Here is a 26713-nt window from a genome sequence, read left to right on the forward strand (position 1 = left end):
TTCCACTTTAGCCAGCCTCAGCTGAATGCCCTTTGGGCAAGACTGGCAACAACGCTTAGGGCTTAGCCAACAAATACCTGCTGTGCAAATCCTGGAGGGCTGGAGGAGAGAGAAATTGCCACATTAGGGATGTGGTCTCAGTGTCACTGCAAAGCATGCTCATTAAGAAGAAAGAACATAATATCTGAAAGAAAAATAACCTCAGGTGTGCTTTTCTGAGAGTGGTTTTAATTACAAGCCTCAGCTGTTAATTTCTTATCTTCTGTTCCAGGTGACATATTTAATGGAGCCCGTTCGTGTTAGCAACTCTTACTTGGCACAGGGATCTCAGGTTTTCTCTGGTGCTGGAGAGCAGAATGGGAGGCTTGCCGTGGCTCACAAAGGATCACTTGTAGCCAAAGAGCAAGGAAGTAATTCAGAGATTTTTAAAAAGCAAGCTAAGGAGAGAAGGGGAAATTGGGCATGGCAGACCTTAGAAGGACTGCCGGTTGTGAACTTGGAAGTGGAGGCCATGGAAGGACATCCTGGTTTGAGTGAGGAGCCTGGATGCTCAAGGTTTCAGGATAGCCAGTTTGATGAGGATTCAGAAACGAAAGTCATGCACTACCTGATGGCCGATACGGCAGAAACGGATGTAGATGACGCCTCAACTTTACAACTTATGACCCAAACTCCTTGTGAATGGAAAATACGGAAGAAAGAGATGCCACCAACTAGAATGGTAAGCTATGGCTTGCTCAGAACATTGTTTTATAGGTAGATGGATTACTTGGGTTGGATGATCACTGGAGAATCTTACCTTTTGCCTTTGTGGATTGTTAAATATCCAGCTCCAAAGCTGTCAATCAAAAGACATTGTTTGGCTGCCCCATCTTGCCCTCCTTAAGCATGTTTTGTGGCGGGGTTAAAAGAGTTTTTTGAACCCTTGTAAGTTCCACGTTGAGGCAAACCAATTGTATGAGAAACGCTTTCATTTCACTGGATGAAGGGCGAAATTGTGTTCTTTTGAAAAGACAAATATAGAGAAACCCAGCCAGGTACAAACCAAGGAAAAGTGAAAATAATAGTGTGTTAGTAGTGGGATAAAGAAAAGTGGGAGCAAAAAAAAGTGACAGCTGGATGTATTTATTGTTATTTTATATATAAAATCACTAGTTGTGTTTTCATTATTAAAGGTAATTCCAATGGGGTGTGGAGTCTATTAAAATATTTGTGATTTCCTATGATATAGGAAAATTATATCTTAACATAAAAAGCTCTAAAATGCAGGACAGTAATACCCGTATTACATAAATGAATACAAATATCCTAAACATAAGGGACTCCAAAATCTAAGGCATTGACATTACCAACATCTGAACAGGAAAATATGTTTTCCTATCCACAAACAACCAAGCTGTTTGTGTTGGAAATGATTACCTTGGACTGCTTCATAGATGTGGTACCTTCCAAGGAACCTCCTAAATATAACTTAGATTGGTCAAGCCATTTGGTTAAATGACTAGATCTAGACAATGTTTGTATGTCGTTATAAATGACATACAAGGATTGCAAGGATTAGTTGCAGATTCAGGGGCAATTTAAGAGTAATCCTGCATGCACCACATTGCAATAATCTTGAGGTAACCAATGAATGGATCACTGTGGCCAAATTATTCTTATCAAGGACCGGTTGCCTTGAATGGTACAGCACTAAGAGCTGGAAAACATTCCATGTCAGAGAGACCACTGTGTTTCCACCAAGATGATGGTTCTAGGAGCGCGCGCACACACACACACACAAACAGACACACACACACCTGATTACACACTAGCTCTTTAGGGAGAATGCAACCCTACTTACATTTGATTTCCTGATTTCTAAAGAGGGGAACTGCCTTTTCATAAAGCCTCCATCTGGTGTTCATTTAATTGCACAACCAGTTCAGCCTTCCCTAACTCAACTGATAGTATGAAGAAATAGGATAGGATATCATCAGCATACTTCTAGTGTAACACTAAACTCCAAATCTTATAATGAAGAGAGAGAGAGGGAGGGAGGGGGAGAGGGAAAGAGAGAGAGAAAGAGAGAGAATGGAATCCTTGCGAAACCTTACATCCAACTATAAGAGGCTGAGCTACAATCATTCTATGTTTGCATCTGAACATATCTGGATAAGAAGGCACGGGAACATTACAATATGGTGCCCAGAACTCCTCAAATTGTCTTATATGGCTGAACAAGGCTCATTCAACTCCATAAACTAAAACAACCCAGAGTGGATGAAATAGAGGAATAATCCATTTCTTTCCAGAGTGCCTGCAATTGTACAATCTTTACCCCTTCAAATAGCTTCCCTAAAAAGCATATGTTAGCTAAGGAATGGTAGTTCTTAAGCTTTAAGGAATTTATAAAGTTCTTAATTTTTTAAATTTTTAATTCTTAATTTTTTTGAGGGGTGAGCACTTTACCAACTCCTTTGAGGTATTTGGCACTACTTCTCCCACAGGAGTGCATTTTCCATGCTGGAACTTCATGGCTGAATTTCATGGGGTTTAGGATTCCTATTGTTATTTTGTCAAGAGGTTAATTCCTACTATGTGATCATCAGGAGGCGGCTGTGGAAAATACTGAAGATCAGACTGAGGATTGGAAAGACAGTGATTTCCATTTGAGTTATAGCAATGACGACTCCAGTCCTTATGGAACACCCCTAATAAGCTCTCCTTCAACAAGTACAGCCTCCCTGCCTTTGTAAGTAATGGTAACATGGATTTTGAATGGGATTATTTCTCTAATTTATGCCTGCCACTTTAAGTTAAATGGCACAACACTATACCTATCTATGTAGAAACACGTCCACTGAATTCAATAGGATAATCTTCTTAGATAAGTAGATATTGCAGCCTAAAACTCTATAGAAAGAGGGGGACTTTGGCTATTTTATAAACATTCTGACCAATAAAGGAGGGAGAAAAGAGTATCAAGAATCTGAAGTGAAGAGTGCTATTAGAAAACGACTGTTTTTTGTGTAAGTGGATTCCAACAGGTTATATGCAACTGCAGCAATAGCTTTGAATCAGAACAATTATGTGGGTTGGTTGAGTTGTACAGCTCTATTCAGTAAAGGAATAAACTATTGCTAGGTTTAGTAGCTGAATTAGCACATTTCGTATGAATTTTTAAAAAGTGCTGCTTGTTTATTACATTTCTACACCGCTCATCTTACTGATACATTTATTTACTAAATAAATTTATATAACTAACCAAAAGGTAAATAACATATTTAATAATAGGAAAAATCATATTAGCAAAGGATAAAAAAAGCCCACACTGGCCAAATAAAACAATTGGCAAAAACCTGACACTGAAGCCTTCCATCTCCCAAGCCCTGGAGCACATTCAGGCCTTTGATATTTCACCCAAGACCAGAGGGTAGGTTCCAATCTTATCTGGGGGGGAGGGGTTATGGTATTCCAGAGGGTAGGAGCTGTGACAGAAATAGCATGCTTCTGAGCTTCATAAGATTACATTTTTTAATGGAAGGATTTGTCATCTATTGTTCCTGCCCTCTTCCTTTCCCATTCACAAATGCAAATGAATCATTTTGATTTCTTTTCTATCCAGGATGCACTTGAGCCAAGATGATCCACTTCAACAGCATTTGCTCTTCAAGAAAACTCTATTATCTATCTGGAAGATGGTTGCTGGTCATAGGTAAACAGCTAAACTAGTGAAACTACTGACCACTGAGGAGAAGATGACTAAAAAAAATCATCTAGAGTAAAGATCTATAAGAAAGTGTGTGTCATGTCCATAACTGGTGTGACCAGTTAATTATTGAACCAGTTTCTATGTATCAAAGCCCTATACAAGGTACCTGGTGAACCATCTTCACCTTGCAGAACTGATAACTTTTAACATGAGAGGAGGTTCTACTGCGTGCTCTAAGATTAGGTTAATCTTTTGAGATTGAGAGAATCTGTCTCTCTTGAAATCCGTGAGATCCAAACTTACATTTTTTTAAGTGCTTATTGATCTCACTCTTTTTTTTTCATTTAGACTGTATTGTATTGTATTGTATTGTATAAGTTTATTTATAGGCCGCCCTTTTCCCTGAGGGGACTCAGGGCGGCTTACAACTTATGTAGGAGGGGGATACATACAATGACATATAGGACAATACATAATTAAAAGAATAAAGCAACATTCATCATTCGGGCGGGGATGGATTATAATCTTTAACCCCAGGCCTGACGGGATAGCCAGGTCTTGAGGGCTGTGCGGAAGGTCTGGAGGGTGGTGAGGGTACGAATCTCCATGGGGAGATCGTTCCAAAGGGTCGGAGCTGCTACTGAAAAGGCTCTCCTCCGCGTAGTTGCCAGTCGACACTGACTGGCAGATGGAACTCGGAGGAGGCCCAATCTATGCGATCTGATGGGTCGGGAGGAGGTAATTGGCAGGAGGCGGTCTCTCAAGTACCCAGATCCACTACCGTGAAGGGCTTTGTGGGTGGTAAGTAGCACCTTGAAGCGCACCCGGAGATCAACAGGTAGCCAGCGCAGCTCGCGGAGGATAGGTGTTATGTGGGCGAACCGAGGTGCACCCACAATCACTCACGCGGCCGCATTCTGGACTAGCTGAAGTCGCCGGATGCTCCTCAAGGGCAGCCCCATGTAGAGCACATTGCAGTATTCCAGCCTAGAGGTCACAAGGGCACGAGTGACTGTTGTGAGAGCCTCCCGGTTCAGGTAGGGTCGCAACTGGCGCACCAGGCGAACCTGGGCAAACGCCCCCCTGGTCACAGCCGACAGATGGTAGACCATCTATGAATGCTTCAAGAAATGCTCTGAGGAGGAATCTGCTTTTGTTTTGTGTATTTTATATTCCATAAACTACTTCCAGATGCTTTTGTACCTGAAATGATATATTTAACATCAACATTCAAAATATTACTCTGCTATTGTAACGAATCTGGGCTGATTGGAGGAGTTGACTTTCATCCTCCTGCCTTTTCACTATTAATTCAAACTCCACAGGAAAGGATGTGCAGTTTGTTTGCTAGCCCACTTTTTGGTCTTTCTCCCTAGATACAGCGGTCCCTTCCTGAAACCGGTTTCAGAGAAGCAGGCTCCTGGTTACAAGGATGTGGTCAAAAGGTCAGTGAGCGAAAAGGGAGTGCTAGTAAGGGATGTGTTTTTCAGTTGCTTTTCCTCCTCTGTCTCTGTCCACTGCTTATGAGAATGTCCCTCTTTAGAAATTCGAAAATAATTTTCTCTGTGCAATATATTTTGTAATCCCGATTTCTATTTTGTTATGGCAAGGAATTGTTCCTCCTGTACTGCTTATGAGTGTCCAAAAATTCAAGAGCTTTTCCACCCCACCCCCACCCATTCCATTTCCAAGTAATCCCTAAAACAGTTTAAGTTTAATCCACTTTCCCCCCTGCTTTGGCCTCACCTTCAGCCAATCACTGCTCAGTCTATGTAAGCCAGTAGGTGAGTTCAGAAACCAATCAATGCCAACCACTGAGTTTTTTTCCACTCCCTTCAACCCCCCAAATGCTTTGAACTACCTATGCACTATTTAGGCAAAAATATGGTGTGTGTAATTCCAATAATTCTCCTAGTGTAGCTGCATTCAAGGTGTTTTCCCCTGAACTATGCAACTGAAGTGGGAGCATTGCAAGCAGCCTGTCAAATATAAAAGAAAAACATAGGGTTATCTCACTGGGATAGCTGTGGAAGAAATGCAACAGGGGAAGAAAATCTGTTTTTAAGTAGGAGAGAAGAAATGGAATTATTGGGATATAGAAGCACTGCTACTAATTTGCTGTAATGTCATGTCATAAATAAAGACGAAATGCTTTGTATTATGTCCTTTCACTTTCTTCTATCAGTTTTTCGAAAGGTAGGATATGAATTGGTACTACAAGGCTGGGGACCTTTTTCTGGCTTGAATGGCTTTCTCATTGCATGTGCAATTAACCATTGACTGGTACTAATATTATATCTCTTCCCCCTCTATATACGTACTCATGTATTGATAAATAATTCTGAAAGGGAAGGAACAGTGGGGTTTTTTTTAAATCAAGAAAATAGTGGAACCTGGCTAGATTTAACTCAGAAGGTATGAACCAAAGTTCTGGAGATGGGAAGGAGAGAGAACGAGTCACTTCAAAGAAAAGTGAAGTCTAGTGACAGGCTGAAGTCCAGTGTAAAGATGCCACCCTTCTATGTTTGTTAGGTTCTCAGAAAAAAATAGTGGAACTTCTTCCCATGAAAAAGTGGATATTTCAATCAAGGGAACTATTTGGGTGACAAACATGGGGTTCTCCTAGCTTGCATTAATGTACACGTGCTACTCAATTCAATAATGTAAGAGATTTCATAGCATAGCTACTGTTTCCTGAATTGCCCCTATTCGCAAGTAACTTGCAAGTACCTTGTTAGACATTCAATTTTCTTCTTGCTCTCCCATCTCTTTTTTGCTTATATCCCTCCACACATTTCTTTGTCTCAAAATGACTCTTCATGAAGGTGATGAAAGGATTGTAATTCACAAAACCCTATAATATATTTATCAGTCTTAAAATATTGGCTATTTTTTCTTGTCAAGCTTTCAATTTCTTTGGCTTAGTATTTCCTTGGTACAATGTTGCTTACCCCCAAAGTGTGATAGATGTAGCCTTGAAGATGCTATAATATTGGTTTTTGCTTCAGCATTATTTTCTCCGAGGTAACAGTATAATCATAAACTGATCGTAGGCATACTTGAAAGTGCCCATCATAAATATCAGTATTAAATAACAATATTAAGGGAATGTATTTAGAATTGCTATTACTTTATCAAAAGCTGAGTACTATTGAAAACCTAGTTTTCTGTTCTACGTTTAGATATCTTGTAAACACAAATGACAGTTTCATATCTACTTGCTTTTATTAGTCTAATTTTAATTTGATTTCTCACTAGTTCTGGGATATTGATAACGGAAAAGGATCTGGGAAGCATCCTTTTTATTTTGCAAACGCTGTAAATTATTACGCAAAGCTGAATTCTGTGCTTTTTCCTGCCTTTCTGAAGACCAATGGATCTTTCCTCCATAAAGAGAAGCCTGTCCAAAGGCCAGATTCAGCACATGGTCCAGTTCCAACGTGATCTCATGCTGATGTTTCAGAATGCCATCATGTACAATAACTCCAACCATCACATCCATCGCATTGCTGTGGAGATGCAGCAGGAAGTGCTGGAGCAACTCCAGATGTTGGGCGAGGCCCTCCTGTGCTCAGACGAAATGCAAGGATTTGTGAGAAGGTAAGGTGTTCATCTCCGAGCAGGAGAAATCACATTCCTTATTCCTCTGCTAGGTTCTCATGCCTGGAAAGCAAAAGATGGTGCTATGTCAATCATCCGCCCCACAAGCAACAGTATCCCTGCTTGTGTCTCCCAAATATATAGATAGTTCTTTACTTATAGCCATTCATTTAGTGGCTGTTTGAAGTTAGGGTGGCACTGAAAAAAGCCATCTATGCTTTCACAATTACAACTGTTGCAGCATTCTTGTGGTCAGGTGATCAAATTCAGGCACTTGGCAACTGGCATGTACTTATGATGGTTCCACTGTCATGTGTTCATGTGAACCCCTTTTGCGTCCTTCTGACAAGCAAAGCCAATGGGAAAGCCAGATTTACTTAACAACCGTGTTACTAACTTAACAGTTGCAGTGATTCACTTAACAACTATGGCAGGAAAGGTCATAAAATGGGGCAAAATTCACTTAACAAATGTCTTGCTTAGCAATGGAAATTTTGGACTCTATTGTGATCATAAGACAAGGACTACCGGTAAATGGCATTCATCTCAACCTGAAGCCTTTTCCTTTAACTCTTTCTATAAACCAATATGCCTGTTTTTAAGGAATCACTTTTATTCTCAGTGGAAACTCTTATCTTCACATAAAACACAAATGATGTTTTCATAGCAGAGCCTGAAACCATCCTGGAACACTGTAATTCCTTGGAAACATGGGCAATTTTACTTTTCTTTCTCTTCTGCAGGTGCTGATGAAGACTTGAAAAGGGCAGGTGCCTGTTTAGAAGTTAAGAATTCAACCTTCTTTCCTGAAGTCTTGTTCTAAGGAAAAAGTTGTTTGTTTACTAATTTAGCACTGCCTGACACCTCACTTTTTTTTCTTAAGAATCTTCATGATAGAATGTGTGTCCTATTCTGTTCATTGGGAGACTTGTTTATTATCTGGAGATTCACTGGTTTCTTAGTCAATAATAAAAGTACTACATTGTGTTTATTTTGCTGTTTGCTTTTAAATTATTATTATCTTTTGGTTCAGAATTCTAAAGTAAAATTTGGGAAATAAAAAATGAGCCCCCCAAGTAGCCCAAATATGCATTTCTGGCTTTATGAGTAAGAATAGCTTCTTGTAGGCAATACTGTTTAGGCAAGGGGTCTGCAACCTTAAACACTCAGACACATTTTGACTCATTTCCCACAGCAACCACCAGGAGCCACAAAACCTGGGTGGGCGTGGCCAACTCAACGTCACTCATTCCGACCCAGTCACACCTTCACAGCCAGTCATTAGGACAGAGAACTGGTTAAATTATTTGCAACACCTAGCTCCGCCTAGCCCCTCCTCTTCCAGCCATCTCTTGTCACACCCAGCCTCGCCTACTGGCCGCTCACCTCCCCCTGTCTATCTCTGTCTCTTCTCTTTCCCTTCCTCTCTTTTTCTCACTTTCTCTCCCTCTCTCCCTGCCTTTCTCTCTCTTCCCCCCTTTCTCTTCCCCTCCCTCGCCCCCCCCTTCCCTCACATTCTCTCTGTCTCTCTCTGTCCACCACATGGGGTGGGAAATAAACCCCTGAACTAGTGCTGGGTGTTGGGAATCTGATGTTCAGAGGCCAATGAGCCCAGGAACAGTGTACTGATGATCAGCTGGTTGGCGGGCAACCAAAGACCAGCAGGGAGGCGGGCATCACAACACTGGCAGCTCTGTAGGAAAAGTAACTGACATCCAGGAGGCCAGCGAGCCGCCACTGCAGGGTTGTATTGTGGCTCTGAGTTGTAATAGGCTCCAGGAAAAGGGGATCCCATCTCCCCCATTGTAAAGTGTGCAAAATTTCACTCTGCTGCACAAGGCGCAAGAGCAGCAGGCAGGCTGTGGAGGCAGCAACAGCAAATGTACCGCAATAAAGGTGGAATGCTGTTTTGCACAAAGGCAAGGGCAGGAGCACTTTGCTCACACCATCGCCACCGCTGCAACGGGACAGCTCTTTCATCCCTCTACTGTGAAAGGGCAACAGGGAGCTGCAGCAGAGGGATGAAAGAGCTGCATGCAGCTCTGGAGCCGCGGGTTGCCGACACTCGGTCTAGGCTCTAATGAAGTCATAGGTATAGCACTTAGCAATAGCAATACCACTTACTCTTACGTACCGCTTCCTAGTGCTTTACAGCCCTAAGTGGTTTACAGAGTCAGCATATAGCTCCCAAGAAACGGTGTCCCCATTTTACAGACTTTGGAAGGATGGAAGCCTGAGTCAACCTTGAGAATTGAACTGCGGCCAGAAGTCAGCAGAAGTACCATAGCTTGAGTGAGTCAGGATTGAGCGCCAGGCTGTGGGCAGAGTTAGCCTGCAATACTGCATTCTAGCCACTGCACCACCCCAGGTCTTATAGCACAGTTATTGACTTGGCCGTAGATATTCCTGGAAAATATAATTATGAACATGAATTTGTGGTACACTGACGTTTTCAAATTCCTGTGGGTGCAATTAGCCTAATCTTCATTTGAAATACAATATAGAAATAATGCAAAGCTATTCTGTGGCTCTATTTGCAGAACATACCAATCTTAGGTTACCAAATTAATCCCTTTTTTGTTTATACAATACACTGACCCATTGTGTTTGTGGAATGCAGATAAGAAGTCACAGACTTGCCAGATAGTCTGTAGATCAAAGATCTCTGCATGTATAAAATAGTGTGAATGTTTCTGGTTTGAAACTGGCTTTTGGGTATATTTGTAGTATACTGGCCAAAATGTGACCTGAACAGTCCTTACAATAAGCAGAAAGTGGCATGTGTGGTGTAGTTGAAGAGCCTAGACTGTGCCTTTCTGTCTTACCAAAAAGTCCTGAGAGATTCCACAGGGGACAGAGGGCAAAACCTATGGGCCCATTTGCTAACGATGATGGCTTATGAAAGATTATGTCTTCCATAAGCAATAATTGTTGGTAGATGGACCCATTAGTTGCATGGAATGTAAGGTGAATAAATGATATCATAATTTAAAGAGTGAAATGAAAGTATATCATAAAAAGGACAATCAAAAAGCCAAAAAGGAAACAAAAAGATTTAAAAAAACTTAACTAGCAATCAACACCCAAATGAGCAAAGTTTAACATTGGACCAGCAATCAAGAAACAAACAATATCACAAGGAACCACCTAGACCACTCCTACCAACACTGACAAGGTAAGTCACTAGTATATAAAATGAGAGCAAACCCCACACCTAACACTGTTAGTTTGCAGATGTAATATCTGCAAGAAAACCACCAAGTTCAGACAGCACCAAAGACCCCACAAATACTAGCTATTTTTTTTTATAACAAACTAATCAGCAAATCTCAAACTCAAGATTTCAATTTCTTTTCTATCTTGCCTAGAAGCAGTTTCCATTAAAATACTTAATTTTGCCCTGTTTGCTACCTCCATCACTTTTCCCCCATCCATTCTTCTATCATGGGAATTGATAGGTCTTTCCATTTTTGTGCATAAAGAATTCTCGCTGCAGGTAACAGACCCAGTAACAAAATTCCATTTCTTTCAAGTTCCTTGTCCAGTAATCCTAAAAGGAAAACCTCTGGTTTCAATTTCATGTTCATTTTAAGACCCTTCTGTATGAAAATATAAATCTGACCACCAATATTTGTTTGCGGAGAGCAAGACCAGGATCCTGCTTCCAAATCTGGTGGGTCCAAAAGCAACATGGCTTCCAGAATGCAATTTCGGGAGCATGACCAATTAAAACCGTGGTTTGCAAACTTGGCAACTTTTAAGATTCGTGGACTTCCATTCCTAGAAGTCCCCAGCCAGCATTTGCAAGTTTAAAAGCCAAAGGTCTTAAAGTTGCCAAGTTTTGAAAATTCAACTGAGTTAGATGGTGGGCTGTAGAACAGTACTGTGTGGGCGTGCAACAATCGCATCTGTTTTGATTGCAAAAATGTGACTTGTTTTAACCCATGATTTCCCAGCGCTCGTGTTATCTATTCGAGGAAACAAAGCAATCTTCACACACACCCCCCCCCCACCAACCCCCAGTACAAAAAGAGCCCCACGTGCACGGGAAAGCAATGTCTGACTCGATTGGCTCTTCGGTTGATGCGACCCGGGCAGCGATTGGCTCCTGCGTATCCCGTTCTTTGATTGGTTGAGCGGATTGGCCGCGAGGTTTGAAACAGGTCGGAAAAGAAAATATAAGTGGCTCATCGAGCAGGCGGCGGCCGAGCAGGGACAGAGCAGGAAGGTGAGACTGGAACTGAAAGCCTCAGGTGAGACTCCCATTTGAACTACATCTCGTCGCTTATGCTGGAGGAAGTCCCAGGGTTGGGTGCTCCCAGCGCCGGGCTTACGAGGGACCACGCGGCCCCTTGGTTTCAGTAACGGCCTCCAGGTGGGCTTCGCGGATTTTATTAAGCGCCTTCGGAATTAAAGGAGTGAGCGCGACATAGACGCCTTAATAAAAAACGGTTTCTCGTTCACATGTTGCAGGCTAGGTAGTAAAATCCATAGGTTTGAGCCTACCTATGATACTACAGGGGCCTGGGCCTGGATGAAGGTCTGTTGTTTAGGAAAATAATTGCGCATTAAATCCCTAAACCATCTATAATATGCTGCAGTGAGGGGAAAGGGGCAGCTGCTAACACCTTCTGAGTGGTGAAGCTCTCTTGTGGGGTCTGCCTGGAGCTGCTGCTGGTTGGTATGCAGTGCAGACATTTTCTTCCAGTAGTTCTAAGCTGTATTTAGAAATAGTCAAGAGCCTGAAGATAAAGGGGGAAGCCTGCAGGAGTGCCTATGCTTCCTTTTGCTGCTCTTGCAGGAAGAGCACTTGGCTGTGTGATGGCCCAGGGAATTGCCTCTCCGCTTGGACTGTATTCTGATGAAGAAGCTGGTATCTCTCCTGTCCTGGAATCCACGGCGGCAGAATCTGGACTGCAGAGAGCTCTTTTGCCAGATTTCTCTGCCATCTCTGCAGATCAAGAGCAGGTAACATTAAGGAAAACAGGAGATATGAAGAGGAGTTAGGGGCTGGGCTGGGGTGTGTGTGTGTCTCATCTCTACCAAAAGCTGAAACACCTTAATTTTTATTGTTAGTCCCCTGGGATCAGGGCAAGAATTCCAAATTCAGGTCTGCTGCAAGATTATCAGGAATGTAACATTGCTGTAATAGATTCATAGACTTCCAATCCTATTTGTGTGCTTTCACAAAGCTTCAGGTTGGTGGACGAGAATGACAAAGCAGCCCAAGTTTTCCCATACAGGAAGACCTTTGTTTCTAGAATTTCTGATAATGTGAAAATAGAGGGGCACACATTTATCTCTTACCTAGGTGCCTAGTATAGTTTGTGCAACATGATTTTTAGTTTACTTTTTTGATAGTCCCTAATGTTTCTGTTGGACATGGTTAAAGAATTAGTTTGGGATCAATATGTGATGTTTGGTTTTGCCCTTTTATCATTTTTGCTTATGTCTTAGAACTAGCAACTTACTATATAGCTTTCTTCAGACAATCAGCCCATACATTCATATAACACGGGAAGAAGTAAGGAAGTAAACCCTCCCCTTTCATCTGTCTTCTCACCAAACATATAATCCGAATAGAACTGATGTAACATGTTCCACAACTCTATACAGATTGTGAGGGTTTTTTCCTTCAGCTTAGATTCAAAGTACAGGAGAAGGCAATGGGTGGCTGGCTTCTTGTGCTAGAGCAATACTCTATAAAGTAACCAGGGCAATGATGAGCACTCTGTTGCATTTGATTTACATGTATTTAATTAAAATGAAATGTGGTAAATGTGGTTGAATTACCTCATGTAATTCTTGTAACAATTTGTGCCTTCAGTTACATTAAGCATCAGTTTGGGATCAAGTCTTGCAGCAAATTTGTGGCTATGCCCAAGGCCTTTTCAAGCCCTGAGCAGCTGAATTTCTTTCTCAAGGCATCCCTGTTTTAAATCTAACAAACTTAATGCTCCCTAATTTCTTCTTGCTCCTGAATTATATCCTGTCATTGCTGTGCAGCGTCTCTCAAGTTTATCTTGTTCCAGTTTACAATACAGGACCATAGCATCCTTGGGTTACTGGGGAGGGGAGAAAGGGCTAGTAGGGTTGTTGGCTTCTATTTTTAATATGGTAGAATGTTAGTGTGTAAATCAGATTGATACTAATCCTGTTTTGCCAGACTGGTAAGGGAATAACAAATAACCTGTAACTTCTCTAGACTGTTTCCCGTGGCAATGGAAAAGTGAAAGTGTATGCGAGAGTGCGCCCACTGAAGCCCTCAGAAATCGAGAAGCAAGAGGATCAGGTGAGGACCCGAAACAAAGTAGGAGCCATCAATTAGTATAGGAGAACTTCGATAGGCCAATTTCTTTGCTTGCCTATTGAGATCACTTGAAATTGGTTTGCAGAGTATTATATGCAAAAGAGCACAGGGGCGCTAGAATACAGGAAGTCCTCAACTTACAACTCAGTTCAAACAATAGCACTGAAAAAAGTGACCTTGATAGATTGGCTGGATATAAATATGTAAAATTAAGAATGCCCGCTGAAAAATGGTTTGCTGCTAGAGCAGGTGGTTTTAGATACTGAATACTAACTATGCTTCTTAGGGCTGTGTCTGCATCGAAAATGCTGATGCCCTTCTTCTCAAAGCACCCAAAGGTTCCTTTACAATGAGAAACACTGAGCGAGGAATTGGCCAGGCAGTGCACAAATTCACCTTCAGCCAGGTAAGTTTTTTAATTTAATGTGATGGTGCTCATTCTTCTCGGACCTCTATTGAAACCAGTAGAGATTGTGGTGTTTGAAACTCCTTTGGCAGGATTCCTGCAAGGAGATTAGAGAACTCATGGAGAAGCAGGGATTAATTCCTGATAATTTGATGTAATTAACCATAAATTTAGAGTGATCGTACTCTGTATGATGACATTAACCCTTAATATTTGATGTTCAGATCTTTGGGCCAGAGGTTGGCCAGAAAGCATTCTTTGACGCAACAATGAAGGGAGTGGTTAAGGATGTCCTCAGTGGGCAGAACTGGCTTGTTTATACCTATGGAGTTACAAATTCAGGGAAGACTTATACAATCCAAGGTAAGCAGCCCTTGGTGTATAAAGTTCCAGATAATCTCTGCTTAATAGGAGTCCCTTGTCTTGATTATTTACTTCTTTGTCCTTGGCTTGCAGGAGATGGTATTAACAGAGGGATCCTGCCCCGTTCTTTAGCCATCATATTCAACAGTATTGGGACACGGTTGTACCGAGCCACAGACCTGAAACCTTTCCTATCAAACATAGTAAATTGGTTGGACAGCAAACAGAGTCATCAAGAGGAAAACAAGAAGCAGGCTCTGATTTACAGTGGGATAAAGGAGGTAAGTGCCTCAGAGCCCTTGAGGAAGAGGATGGTTTGGTCAAAATCCCTGCTGTAATTCTTCCTTTTGGATTGGCAGGAGGTGCTCTTTACTTCTTTGCACAAAAGTCACAGAACAGCATCCCAAGCACCCACAAGTGGCAGTATTGATAGTGGCATTGGTGGACTCTCCTCTGTTTCCCAGTCGACAAACCAAACAAACTGGAGCCAGCTTGAAGGTATGCACTGTCCTGAACCTTGGTTCTGGGCCAATTTTATTTTCCATAGAATTGAAAAGCTTAAAGCACTATAGGCACCTCAACACTAAGAATAATCAAGTCTTCAGCAGTAAGAAATGAGATAAAAAGACGTTCAGAAACAATAGAATTCAAGGGAAGAATCTGAATCAGAAGAATATCCATAATCCAATTGTAAAACAGCCTTAACCAAAGGTGGGGGTCAGAATGTGTTTGAATTACATTTCACAGAAAAGGACTGGGATTATGCAGTCATTGGTTTTTCTGTAGTGCAACTTAAACTGCCCCTTCAAATATCTTCTGTTTTAATAATTACTGGACAATGAAACATCTTTTGTTGCTGTGTAGGCTTTGTAAAGTAGAAGGGTATACGCCTACTTATGACCACAATTGAGCCTAAAATTTATGTTAAGAGAGATATTTGTTAAGTGAATTTTGCTCCATTTTACAACATTTCTTGACACAGTTGAGAAGTAAATCTTCACAGTTAGTGAGTTAATAACACAGTTGTTAAGTGAATCTGGCTTCCCCATTGATTTTGCTTGTCAGAATGCTGCAAAATGTTAGGGTTAGAGTTATGAACTTGGGACACTACAAAGGTAATAAGTATTGTGGCCTGCTGGCAGGCAGCAGAGTTGGACAGTGAGGAGGTTGGGGAGGAACATGGGCCAGTCCTGGGGGCTGAGGAAAGTTCAGACTAGAGCTCTGTGTCAAAGGCAGAGAGGGAGCTAAGTAGCAGTGAGGCATAGAAACAGCTGGAGTGTGTTCCCAGTGTGTGCATGCGCAGAGCTGCCAGAAGACAACAACTGAGAAAGCAGTGTCGACTTGGGAGTGAAACCACACCTTGGAGGTGATTGGCCCCTCCCATAGGAAACAAAAGAGGAGCGAATGGGGAGAGGGCTTTTGCAAGAAACAATTTGTTCCTTCGGTCATTTCAAGAGTGGAAAATTGCTAATCTTCCTTACATGGGTACCATTCAATATTCATATCCAATTATACTCATCATAACACTACACATTGTATACATTAGTAACAATATCAGTTATTAAACTATTGTCAATAAATTTCACTAAATTTCACTAGTTTTAAATTATATTCTTCCATCTATCAACCTGTATCTTTCCAACAGCAAAAGAGTCTCAGATCTTCTGCCATTTGTGGTGCCAGTCCTCTAATCATCTTGATCAGCTTTGTATGGACTCCTCTTAGCAACTCCTTGCTTATAAGATCTCTCATATAATCTTGATGCCCTCTTTCTGTTTCCTTATTCAGCTTATCTTTGATTGTCAGCAGTGTTATCAATGCTTTTCCTAACAGAATTTCTCTCTTTAAATCCATAGATTCTTTGGTTTTTTCTTCTTCTGTATCTTGCCCTCTGGGAAAAATTTCCTCTCCATTTAATTCCTCTTTCAGTATTTCATTCTTTCCATTTTCAGAGACAAACCAATCACCATAAATATCAGCAGATTTAATCTCTTTATATTCATTTTCCACTTCGATTTTTTGAGTTTTAACCACCACATTTTGCATTTGATAGACATCCTCAATTTCTTCATCATATTTTGCTGTTATATGCTCTAAGTCTTCCAGCTTCTTCTCTATTCTCTCATAAGTATTTGATAATTTCTGTATTTCTGAAAGTATCTTTTGCAAGCTTAAAATTTCTGTTTGCTTTTGAAATTGTGCCATTCTCTCAGCTAACAAACACAGCTGCTCTAGCTTGGAAGGTTAATAAAATTGAAACATAGATTCACAAAAATGTTTGTTTTCACTTTTCTCTGGTTAAAGATATACTTTAAAGGGACATCTGTGTGCTTCCCTTCTTATCACTCTGTAGCCAAGCAGTGAAACCTTGTAGTGCCAAGTCAAAACAATCAGTGGAGAAAAAAACAGTGTTCCATTTTCAATACACAAACCTCCCAGCTGAGCAGCAATGTTACCGTTGCAAATCTTATTTCTTTTGTATCTTTTTTGTATCTCAAGTTAGAAAAAAAGAGTCCAATCTTTAAATGAGTTAGAAAAACACCCACAGCAATGAAAGAGGAAAACTTTAGTCCATAGGTTACAGAGAACAATAAAAGAAAAAATAGAAGAAAACTTAATCCATCCATTTCAAAAGGCTTGTATAAATTCCATCCATGAAGATAGCATTTAAAAAGTAAGATAACCACTGTCCAAAACCATTCCAAATTTAATTCCGCTGCTTGATTATTCTCCTCTCCAATTTAGATTAATTTTAAGTTTTTTATAGGCAGTCTCTTCTCAAAACAGTAAAAGTTCCTCACCAGCTGGAAACACTTTCTCTTTCTGTATCCTTTTGTTTTGGAGCCGCCCTGATTTTGTCAGCCTTGGCTGAATTTTTTGTTGCCGTCTTGAAGAACTTCTCTTGCATCGATCAGGGACTTTGCGATGTCCCTGAGGTCAGCAAGACGTGTTCTTCCTGTTCACCGTCTCTTCGGGATGGTTTAGGTCCGATTGGACCACCCAGCGGCAAAAGTATTGGCTGCAGTCTCGGAGCTTCGAGACCGCACGTCCATATCGTCGTGACGTTGGCTCCTCCTTCCGGTCATGTCACTTTTCAATGCGGTTGTAACTTTGAATGGTCACTGAACGAACTATTGTAAGTTGACTACTTGCAAAGTACAATGAAGCTAAAACTTTCACTTTGCTCAGAAATATATGAGAAACTTCATCTGAAAAGAAAACATTGTTTTCTGCAATCACTAGGCACTTTGGATTTCTTTCAGAAAGTCCATGTTAATGGGGTCTGCTACGAATTGTTACAATCACTGATAACTTTTTTTGTTTTGTTTTGTTTTCATTGATAGCGACGGGACCTCACACGACTGACCTAGATTGTGTTTCATTTGTGACTCAAGAGGATGAACAATTTTCTATCTGGGTCTCCTTCTTTGAGATCTACAATGAGCTGATTTATGACTTGCTGGGGACCCCTGCATCTGCCCCAAACCGTAGGAGGCCCACACTGAGGCTGTGTGAGGATCATACTGGAAATACTTACGTTAAAGGTACAGCCAGCCTTCTCACCCAGAATATAAATTGGACTACACCTGTAGAATAATTAATCCATCTGATCAGTCATCTAATAAGCCATATGTTGAGTGGCTTGAAGCAGTGTTAGAAGACACAGTCCCTTTATTGAGGTGTGATATTTTTTCCCTGGTGATTCCTAGAAAAATGTGGAATCTAGTTCCTGCTATTTTGGTTCCCTGACTCATCTTTGTTTTTGTAGACCTGAACTGGGTCAATGTGCAAAATGCTGAGGAAGCCTGGAAACTGCTGAAATTAGGCCGGAGAAACCAAAGTTTTGCCAGCACCCACATGAATGAGAACTCTAGCCGCAGGTCTGTCCTATTCCTCACTTTGGTGACAGAGGGAGTGGTTGTTGGGATTCTGAATGATTAGTAAAGTATATTCTCTGTACAAAAAATAATAATAATTTGTCCAGGTTTGGGGAAATAGGAAAATAAATGAGCTTAATTGTTTGAACTAGTTTATTTTTAAAAAATGGTTCTTCTCTTGCTCTCTGTAGCCACAGCATTTTCTCCATCCGAATTCTACACCTTCAGGACAGCAGCAGTAAAACCGTCTCCAAGATCAGCGAGTAAGGAGAAACTTTCTTATTGAAGGCCTGAAGGGAATGGGAAAGACAGCTTTGTTTTGACAATATGCCCAGGGAAAGCTGCCCTGTGTAGTCTTGACATGTGTTTGTCAGGATGACAACTTTGGGTTGCTGTAAAATGTTCAGTCTTGTGTTTAACCTGAAATGAAAAAGACTTTTCCCTCTGTTGCCTGTAAATAGAGCAAGGCAACCTAAATAACAATAGCACTTAGAGTTATATACCGCTTCACAGTTCTTTTACAGCTCTCTCTAAGCGGTTTTACAGAGTCAGTCTATTGCCCCCAACAATCTGGCTCCTCATTTTACCCACCTCAGAAGGATGGAAGGCTGAGTCAACCTTGAACCTGGTGAGATCTGATCTGCCAAATTACAGGCAGCCGGCAGTCAGCAGAAGTAGCCTCCAGTACTGCATTCTAACCACTGCCACCGCGGCTCCTAAAGTAGCAGAATTAAAGAGCAAAACTATGATTGGACCTTGTCACAGATTCTCATGCTGATTGCCAGAATTTCTAACCTCGCTAGAACCTGATTTTTTGGGGGTGGGTGGGGGGAACTACACTGAAAGAGAGGAAAGGTGGGGTGTAGGGTGAAACCAGACTTTGCATCAAACACTCCTCTTTCTCTTCATCAGGCTGTCACTGTGTGACCTTGCTGGCTCAGAGCGCTGCAAAGAACAGAGAACAGGGGACCGTATGAAAGAAGCCAATAACATCAATACCTCCTTGCACACGCTGGGACGATGTCTCACAATCTTGCGCCGTAATCAGACCAGGTAAGTTAAAGGAATTTCTACTTTTAGCATTCACTGATTGTCTGTAGCTTTGTCTGGCTCTTCTGGTATTAAGTCTAGTCTGGTTGAAGATACTGATGAATGTGTATACATGTTCTAGGTTAAGATGAGGACAATGATGTGTGTGGGTAGGCTTCATGTTCACGTATTAGCATTTCCAGAGCACAAATCTTCTTCTCTCTCTCTCTCTTTAAATAGATTAAAGCAGAATGTGGTGCCTTTCCGGGATAGCAAACTGACCCGTGTATTCCAAGGCTTTTTCACAGGGCATGGGCAGTCCTGTATGATTGTCAACATCAACCCATGTGCTTCATCATATGATGAGACCCTCCATGTGGCTAAGTTCTCTGCCATTGCCGGCCAGGTAAGAAAAGTTCATTTGGGTAGTTTTTAAGTTATTTACTGAATAGAAAACGAATCGAATATAATAGGATAGTTCACTGCAATATTATTAGTACTAAGGTTGACTGTGACTACCTAGCCAATTACTAGGATGTCCTTCCTCCTATGCTGCCAACACAAAAGTGACGGAGCAAGGATTTTTTCCCTGAAGCGATCATCTCCCTGTTCTTGCAGGACTAGAATAAATGTGGATGTTGCTTCCTGTGGACTCTGCTTGCTCTGGAGAGCATGCGGGTCCCATTAGTTTCACCCATCACTCAAGACAGGGACTTTGTGAAGCAAACAAGTTACGTTTGAGCAACTTATGCTGATCTTTGGGAGGCCAGTAATACATTTTTAGCTACATTTTTATCAGTTGCAAAGCGCTTCCTTTGCTTTCCAACCAGGGAGCCGTGGCAATAAAAATCTTCAATATTGACTGGCTAAAAGTCCTACTGTATATGTCTTTCCTCATGCCATTAACCCCCTGGTGTTCTTCTAAACTGTGAACTTGATAGTGATAGATCTAAATTGCCCACTCCAGGGAACACAGAAGGACATTCTACCACATATACTGCAACTTCTATAACTCAATTCTGAGACCTGTAATTGCTGGACTCTTGTAAGGTTCCTACTTGGTTCTAGTCCTTTTCCTGTGGTTTGGGTAGCTTATTGTGATCTGGTGCTTCTTTTGAATATAATATTCTCCCCTTTATTTTATACTGTGATAGGTTAGCTGAATAAATGAGGTTGCTGATTGTGTGAGAGAGACTATGTAAAAGAAGAAAAAATTACTTATTTATAACTGGTTTTGCCAGTGGTTCTCTGGGCATTCCTACTGTCATACTTCTCTTGTATTACTGTTGCATGTAAGATTGGAGTTCTAGGGCTGCTTCAGTGGTCTCAAGGGACTGGGGGGGGGGGGGAGGAGCTGTCTTCTTTCACATGCATATTATACTGGCAGTTCCCAACAAAAAGCCCCTGCTTTAGAAGATTTTTAGTGTGGGCCAATGTGGAGACACAATCTATGTGCCTATAGAAGATGATATCCCAAAGAGCCACAGTTTCAAGCAACCTATTCTTTATGCAGATGCTTTAAGACAGTGTTCTATATGGTGGTGGTGGGGGTTTCCCCACAAGTTGCTTCCTCCTGAGGTAAATATCAGGGCCATTTTGTCCTGGAAGCCTTTTTCCAAAATGTAAACAATATATTCTGCTCAGAGTAGCCCTGGGATAAGGTGGAAGGAAATGAGTGCCATTGTTTGTTTGTTTTAACTCTGTTGATATAATTTGGTCTCTTACAGCTTATCCAAGTTCCTACAAAGGTGGGGCTTTTGTCTATCCATTCACTCATCAAGGAACACAGCTTTCTAACCAGGAAGGCCTTCACATCTGTTATGGATGAAGACACAGATTCTGATGAAGACAGCGAAGATGAAACAGATGTGACTTATTATGATAAGGAGGTAAGAGGTTGGCCTTTCCTTATTTACTGAATGGAGAAGTTTTCAGAGTTACTCAGTTGGAAACCTCCGGGGCTTTAGAATTCTTCCACTTTTGAGCATCTGATTTAAGCGTTGATCACTACTTTTAAATCAGGTGGTTGGGTGTGTGATGCATTCTGATTGTGGCTGCCCCATTGAAGCTAAATCACCCTGTTCTTTGCATTTTCCCCATCCCCAAATCCAGGATCTTGTGCGTATATTTAAAGCTGTGCAAGAACTTCTGCTGAAGGAACGTCAAGAAAAGCTTCAGCTGGAGGTGCGTCTCCGTAATGAAATCTGCAATGAAATGACGGCACACCTACAACAGAGAGAGCAGTGGAACAGGTATTGTTGCTGTTGGAGCCACCTGTGCTTTCTAGGAAACCTCTGTGATTGATCCTTGGCTTTCTAGCCACCCATCTTACAGTGTCATCTTCCTTTTCCTTCTTCAATGCCTACTGTAGTGACCATATGGATTCTCAAAAGGAGATCTTAGAGGAGCTTTATGAAGACAAACTGAATAATCTGAAGGCGTCACTGACAGACTACTATCTGGAGGAAATTGAGGTAGGAAAAAGAGGTAGACGATGTAGTGGGGTTTTCGGGAGACAGGGACTATATCATCTGCCACAAACAAGGAAGTGGCAGTTTAGAGAAGAAATGTCCTTTAAACCTTAGTATTTTTGTAGTGTGGTGTGGATAGACCTACCAAGATGCCTTCTTCTTGTAATTGATGCATGCCTCCCTCCCTTCCTCCCTCCTTCCATTCTGACTCCAAAGCTTCTTGTGGGCATTAAAATTGTCTACATTTTGGTGGGCTTGTGCCACACGAAGCTTCTTAGAAAAAAAGCTATGCTCAGAGGTGGGCTGCACTTACTTTAACAATCGGTTCACTGGTTGTGAGTGCAAGCGTCTTTTGGGGGCTAAAATGCAGCTTCAAACATGCAGCTAATCTACTCAGGCAGCTGCAGTGAGTACAGCAGGCATGGCGCAGAACTCAGCTGGGCAGTGCGGGCGGAGGGGAACGAGCCAGAAAGTTAGTTATATAATGGAAAGGATAACACAGGGGCAGGTGGGCAAGTGGACAGGCCCAGCCAGTGATCACAAGTACCAGTTTGCCCCAACCTGGCGCAACCAGGCAGCACTCCACCACTGGCCCTGCTCCAACTCCAACTGCTTAGCTGACTCCAGGTGAAGCTTGAATGTCAAGTTTGGCCCAATCTCTTCTCCAAAACTGATGTTCTTTTAAGAGTTCGTAGCTATTTGGTTATTTTCCTGCTAGGTTAGGTTAGGAACCTGATGGTAAGGCTGCCTTGAGCTGCTTGACAACTTGGCGGTCTTACAATCCCAGTCAATAAATAAAATGCTGTCTACTGCTAACAACAAAGAAAGCAGATCTATGATTCTATAATGGAAATTATTTGCTAGTGGAAGATTCTTATATGTGTGATAATTTGCCTTGATCCTGGAGAGCAATCAGTTGGGAGGAGGGCTCAACTGGGAAATCAGTTTCTGTTAAACACAAGAGAGCAAGGTCTAATCACCCCATGCCTTTTAGTGTTTTATCTAACGTATTTTTCAGAGTATGACACACCTTACCCCCCCTAAAAGAGCATGGAAATGTTGGTGCGTCTTATACACCGAATTCAAGCCATTTTTGGCCACCCAGAGCCCCGCCCTGCCCCCGCATCCCATGTTTTGCAGAAAACGGTCCGTTTTTCTCAAAAACAGGCTTTTTTGCCTTTCCTCAGCCCCCAGCAGCCCTCTGCTGGCTTCAGTAGGGCTGGGGCAAGGCAGAAATGGGGACATTTTTGCCTTGCCCCAGCCCTGCTGAAGCCTACAGAGGGCTGTTGGGGGCTGAGGGAAGGCAAAAACTTTTTTTTTTTTTTTTTACTTACCTCTTCAAAATCTTGGTGCGTTTTATACACTGATGCATCTTATAATGCAAAAAATACGGTAGTCTTTCCCAGTGAATGCTACCAGAAAAGGGAGATGCCTGTAGAATACACATAGAGAAATAAACTTGTTTGAACTCTACAAGTGTGGGTCTGGTTATTCGTGCCTGATACTTAAAGAGTGACACGTTTTTATTGGAATCTTGAGAAAGATACCTCCTTGGTTCTACAGCTCCTTTCCCTCCATTTCCCAGTTAAAGCATCTTCTTATTTTTTTTCTTCAGGATCGAGACGACAAGATAAAAGAGCTGGAAGTTGCCTTGCAGGAGGCAAAACAAGCAGGCAGGAGACAAGATATGGAAGAACCTTGTCGTAGATCCAGACGAACTACATCTACGCAGCAAGAATTGCAGGAGGTGAAAATTACACTAGAGAAGTGCCAGGCAGAGCTGAGTGCATCTACCAAAGGTGAGCCCCTTTTCTTGTAATTTCACATGGAGACCAGACCGTTTATCTGGAGAAAGGCAAACTGCCTTAATTATTGGAGTGTTGTGAAAATTGATGTACATCTGCCCAATGTTAAATTATCCTCTGCCTTGTGTTACGTAGCCCTCTTAATTGTGTCCTGTGACATTATTGGCTTTCCTTTGAGTAACAAGCCCATCATCGCATAGGCATATGATAGCTTTAAAAAGAGAAATAATTATTTTCATCATCACCTCTAATCTCCTTACATCTAAATTCAGCGAGTCTGCTTTATTTTGTGGAAAAAAAGCAAGAGAGATTTGATATTTCTTAGGAAACATCTCTATCTTTCACCTCTATCTTGGTCTTGATTTGGGGGATATCATGAACATTAGCCATTCATTTGCTAGGCTTAATTTCTTCTTGCACTTGGCCCTGTTTTCCTACAGAACTGCTTAACTACCGAAAAATGTTGGAGCCTCCACCTTCGGCAAGGCCCATTGCTGCTGATTTAGACCGGAAGTTATTAGAAGGTCAAAAGGTAACTAACAGAGGGAGCAAGAGCTCATTAAAAAAGCTTAGATTTCTCTCTCTTTTTTGGGGGGGGATGTTGCTGATCAAGGTAGTCCTTGAGATACCACAGTACCTGAGAGTGGTATTGCTGTCATTAAGTGACGCAGTAATAAAATGAAATGTCATGTGACCACACATCACTTGTCAATAGCAATCCCAGCATTCCAGGTTGCCTTCATAACCCCAGGACAGTATGGGTTGTTAAGTAGAAGTAGAGACAGGAGGCCCGGACAAGGAATGTGAGGGAGTGTGTGGATGTGATTGAGAGGGCGCTGGGGGAAGGCCGTGGGCAGGCCTTGCAGGCAGGCCTGGGCTCTCTGGGATCGTGTTCTCTGTAGTGGAACTCCTAGGGAGAAAAGGCAGTGGGAGCGACTTACGAGAGTGACTTGTGACCTTCCCTTCTGGCTTCCCCATTGACTTCTATTCTGGGAAGCCACAGGGAAGGTTGCAAATGACAGTCACGTGACTGCAGCTCACCGTGACGTTGAAGTCGCAAACAGGATGCCTGAGAGATTGTGGAGAAGCTGTTTTGTGAACCAATTGTAAATCCCTTTTGTTCGGTGTTACTGTAATTTTTGAAAGATCACTGAATGATTGGTCCTAGCTCAAGGACTACCTGTATTCTTCCTAGCTCCTCCGCTGGTGGGAAGCTTGCCCTTTATAATCAAAGCTTTCTGCTCTCATCTTTCTCTGCTTGGTTATGTGACTCTTCCTTGTTCTCTCAGAATGTGAGGATGCTACGTGCAGAGCTGATGAATCTTGGAGAGCTGTTCCAGTCAGCAGAAAGAGCATGTTGTCACCGCACAAGCGCTGAGAAACTCCGCGAAGCCCTCAACAAGTGTGACAGTATCCTGCTCAAGCAGGTATGGAAAGGCCTGCTGAATCTAGCTACTTTGCGAGGCTCTTTTTTCCTATTACACTTTTAAATGACTGTTTTTATAGGCTGCTTTTATTCTTTGCTGACAACCTTATAGCATAAAGAAATTGCAAAATTAATCCCTCAGTGTAAAGAAAATGTAAATGTGAAGCAGAGGCAGTAGCCCAATAAATTAATTTTCTTTCAATTAGGGAGAGGGGGCTGGGGGAATGCTTTTACCAAGTACCATACTAAAAAGAAAAACTTCTTGAGAAGACAGGACTGCCACAAACCCTGATTTTTTGCTACTCGTTGCATTTTGGCATGAAAATGTTGTCCCAGTACTCAACCTTTGTTTAGCACTCAACACGCTGCTATATACGAAGAGGGTGATTGCTTTGGGGAATAGACAGGAAGTCAGCCATGCTGGAAAGTTCACTGCAAAAGAAGCGGGAGGGCGGACATAAAATTCATCCCCGCTGAAACAAAGGGTTACATGGCAAGTCATGTGATTTGTTTGGGACTCGACCTTTTTGGTAAAAAGGTCGCACCTTCCAGGAACAATTAACGGAGAGTACCAAGCTATCACTGTAACACTTTGCATTCCAAACCCAAAGTCAATCAACAGATATTATGGAGATAAGGCTATTATTCATGCAGTTTGAGGTCTCTGGCTGATCAAAATGGTGCTAGTTAGCCTGGAAGAGGCAGAAATTAGTGTGTCACTTTCAGTCCATAAAGCTAGGAGGCAGCTGTCAGATTGGCAGGGCCATTGTTTGGGATAAATCATCACCATCTTTTGGCTGGATGTTTTTTTCTAGGACCAGACCTTGGCTGAACTTCAGAATAACATGATACTGGTGAAGATGGATATGCGGAAGAAAGCTGCCTGTATCGCAGAGCAATATCAGACTGTGCAGAAGCTCCAGGCTGCAGCAAACGCAGGGAGAGTGTCGGTGGCACCGGCTTCCATGAAAAAGCGCTTATGTGCAAATAATGAAAACTTGCAGCCCAGGAATCAGCCTCCCATCAAGAAGCCATTCTTGCACAACTTCCTCACTCGCGCAACGGCTCAGCCGGCAGCGACGGAGAGCCCTTATACTCGCATCTTGCGTGCCCGAGGAACTCCAGGTTTAAAAACAATGCCATTTGACAAAAAATACTGAATGCTTTGAACCCAGGCCTTGTCAGGCAGGGCAGCCAATTAGTGCCTTTACCATCAGTGAGTTGGCTCCAGGTCCAGGAAAGCTTTAAAAGAGTTTAAAAAAGGATAGAGACCAAGTGGCTTTAAACAGGTCGGCCTCAAGTACAATCACTTTTGGATCCAATTAATGTATATAACTTATTCCATATTTAGTGAGATTTGGCCTGAGGTTGTTTTGTTTTTTTGAACATCTTTGGCTTCCCAAAGATGATTACTATGCATGTCTCTTCTTCAGGCCAGCTGCTATTCCAGTGGTTATGTAACTTAGATTTATGTTATGTCTATTTCATGTTTATTAAAAAAAATCTTTTGCAGCATGCAGAACAACATATAAATATTTTATCTATGTTAAACAGATAATAAATGCATTCTTTTCCATAGAGTTGTGTAGACTGGATTCTATACATTTGAGGTATTTAAAAATATTGGCCAGATAAGTTCCTTCTAGAGGAATTGGGGGAGGGGGAAAATCTTGCAAAATATATTTACAATTTATATCTTCTTTTTATCTAAGGCATTTGAGGGGTTTAGCA

At 41.8% G+C, this 26713-nt stretch overlaps 2 protein-coding genes across 2 annotated transcripts; both read left to right on the forward strand.

Moving 5' to 3' along the window:
* Window positions 1-2526: 2526 nt before the first annotated feature.
* On the forward strand, window positions 2527-8044 carry LOC116523980 (bromodomain-containing protein 8-like). Its single transcript, XM_032239074.1, has 5 exons — window positions 2527-2734; window positions 3608-3697; window positions 5071-5139; window positions 7064-7294; window positions 8038-8044. Exons 2-5 carry the CDS (start codon window positions 3609-3611, stop codon window positions 8042-8044), a joined length of 396 nt encoding a protein of 131 aa, XP_032094965.1. The 5' UTR covers window positions 2527-2734; window position 3608.
* A 3404-nt stretch (window positions 8045-11448) lies between these two features.
* Window positions 11449-26499, forward strand: KIF20A (kinesin family member 20A). The gene is made up of 19 exons (XM_032211104.1): window positions 11449-11547; window positions 12096-12262; window positions 13500-13586; window positions 13891-14010; window positions 14235-14373; window positions 14467-14654; window positions 14733-14871; window positions 17718-17918; window positions 18143-18254; window positions 18443-18514; window positions 19164-19304; window positions 19521-19686; window positions 21008-21169; window positions 21393-21532; window positions 21652-21754; window positions 23367-23550; window positions 23997-24088; window positions 24846-24983; window positions 25798-26499. The coding sequence occupies exons 2-19, from the start codon at window positions 12116-12118 to the stop codon at window positions 26140-26142; spliced, it is 2676 nt and encodes an 891-aa protein (XP_032066995.1). The 5' UTR covers window positions 11449-11547; window positions 12096-12115; the 3' UTR covers window positions 26143-26499.
* Window positions 26500-26713: the final 214 nt, after the last annotated feature.

The sequence above is a fragment of the Thamnophis elegans genome, chromosome 2 (assembly GCF_009769535.1).
Source record: "Thamnophis elegans isolate rThaEle1 chromosome 2, rThaEle1.pri, whole genome shotgun sequence".
NCBI lineage: Eukaryota > Metazoa > Chordata > Lepidosauria > Squamata > Colubridae > Thamnophis > Thamnophis elegans.

Bases quoted from the DNA above. Each gene is read 5' to 3' on its own strand.
- LOC116523980 (XM_032239074.1), top strand. From the start codon at position 3,609: ATGCACTTGAGCCAAGATGATCCACTTCAACAGCATTTGCTCTTCAAG. The intron at 3,698-5,070 runs GTAAACAGCTAA...CTTTCTCCCTAG, and splicing joins AAGATGGTTGCTGGTCATAG to ATACAGCGGTCCCTTCCTGA. The intron at 5,140-7,063 runs GTCAGTGAGCGA...GCCTTTCTGAAG, and splicing joins TACAAGGATGTGGTCAAAAG to ACCAATGGATCTTTCCTCCA.
- KIF20A (XM_032211104.1), top strand. From the start codon at position 12,116: ATGGCCCAGGGAATTGCCTCTCCGCTTGGACTGTATTCTGATGAAGAA. The intron at 19,305-19,520 runs GTAAGTTAAAGG...CTCTTTAAATAG, and splicing joins TTGCGCCGTAATCAGACCAG to ATTAAAGCAGAATGTGGTGC. The intron at 23,551-23,996 runs GTGAGCCCCTTT...GTTTTCCTACAG, and splicing joins GCTGAGTGCATCTACCAAAG to AACTGCTTAACTACCGAAAA.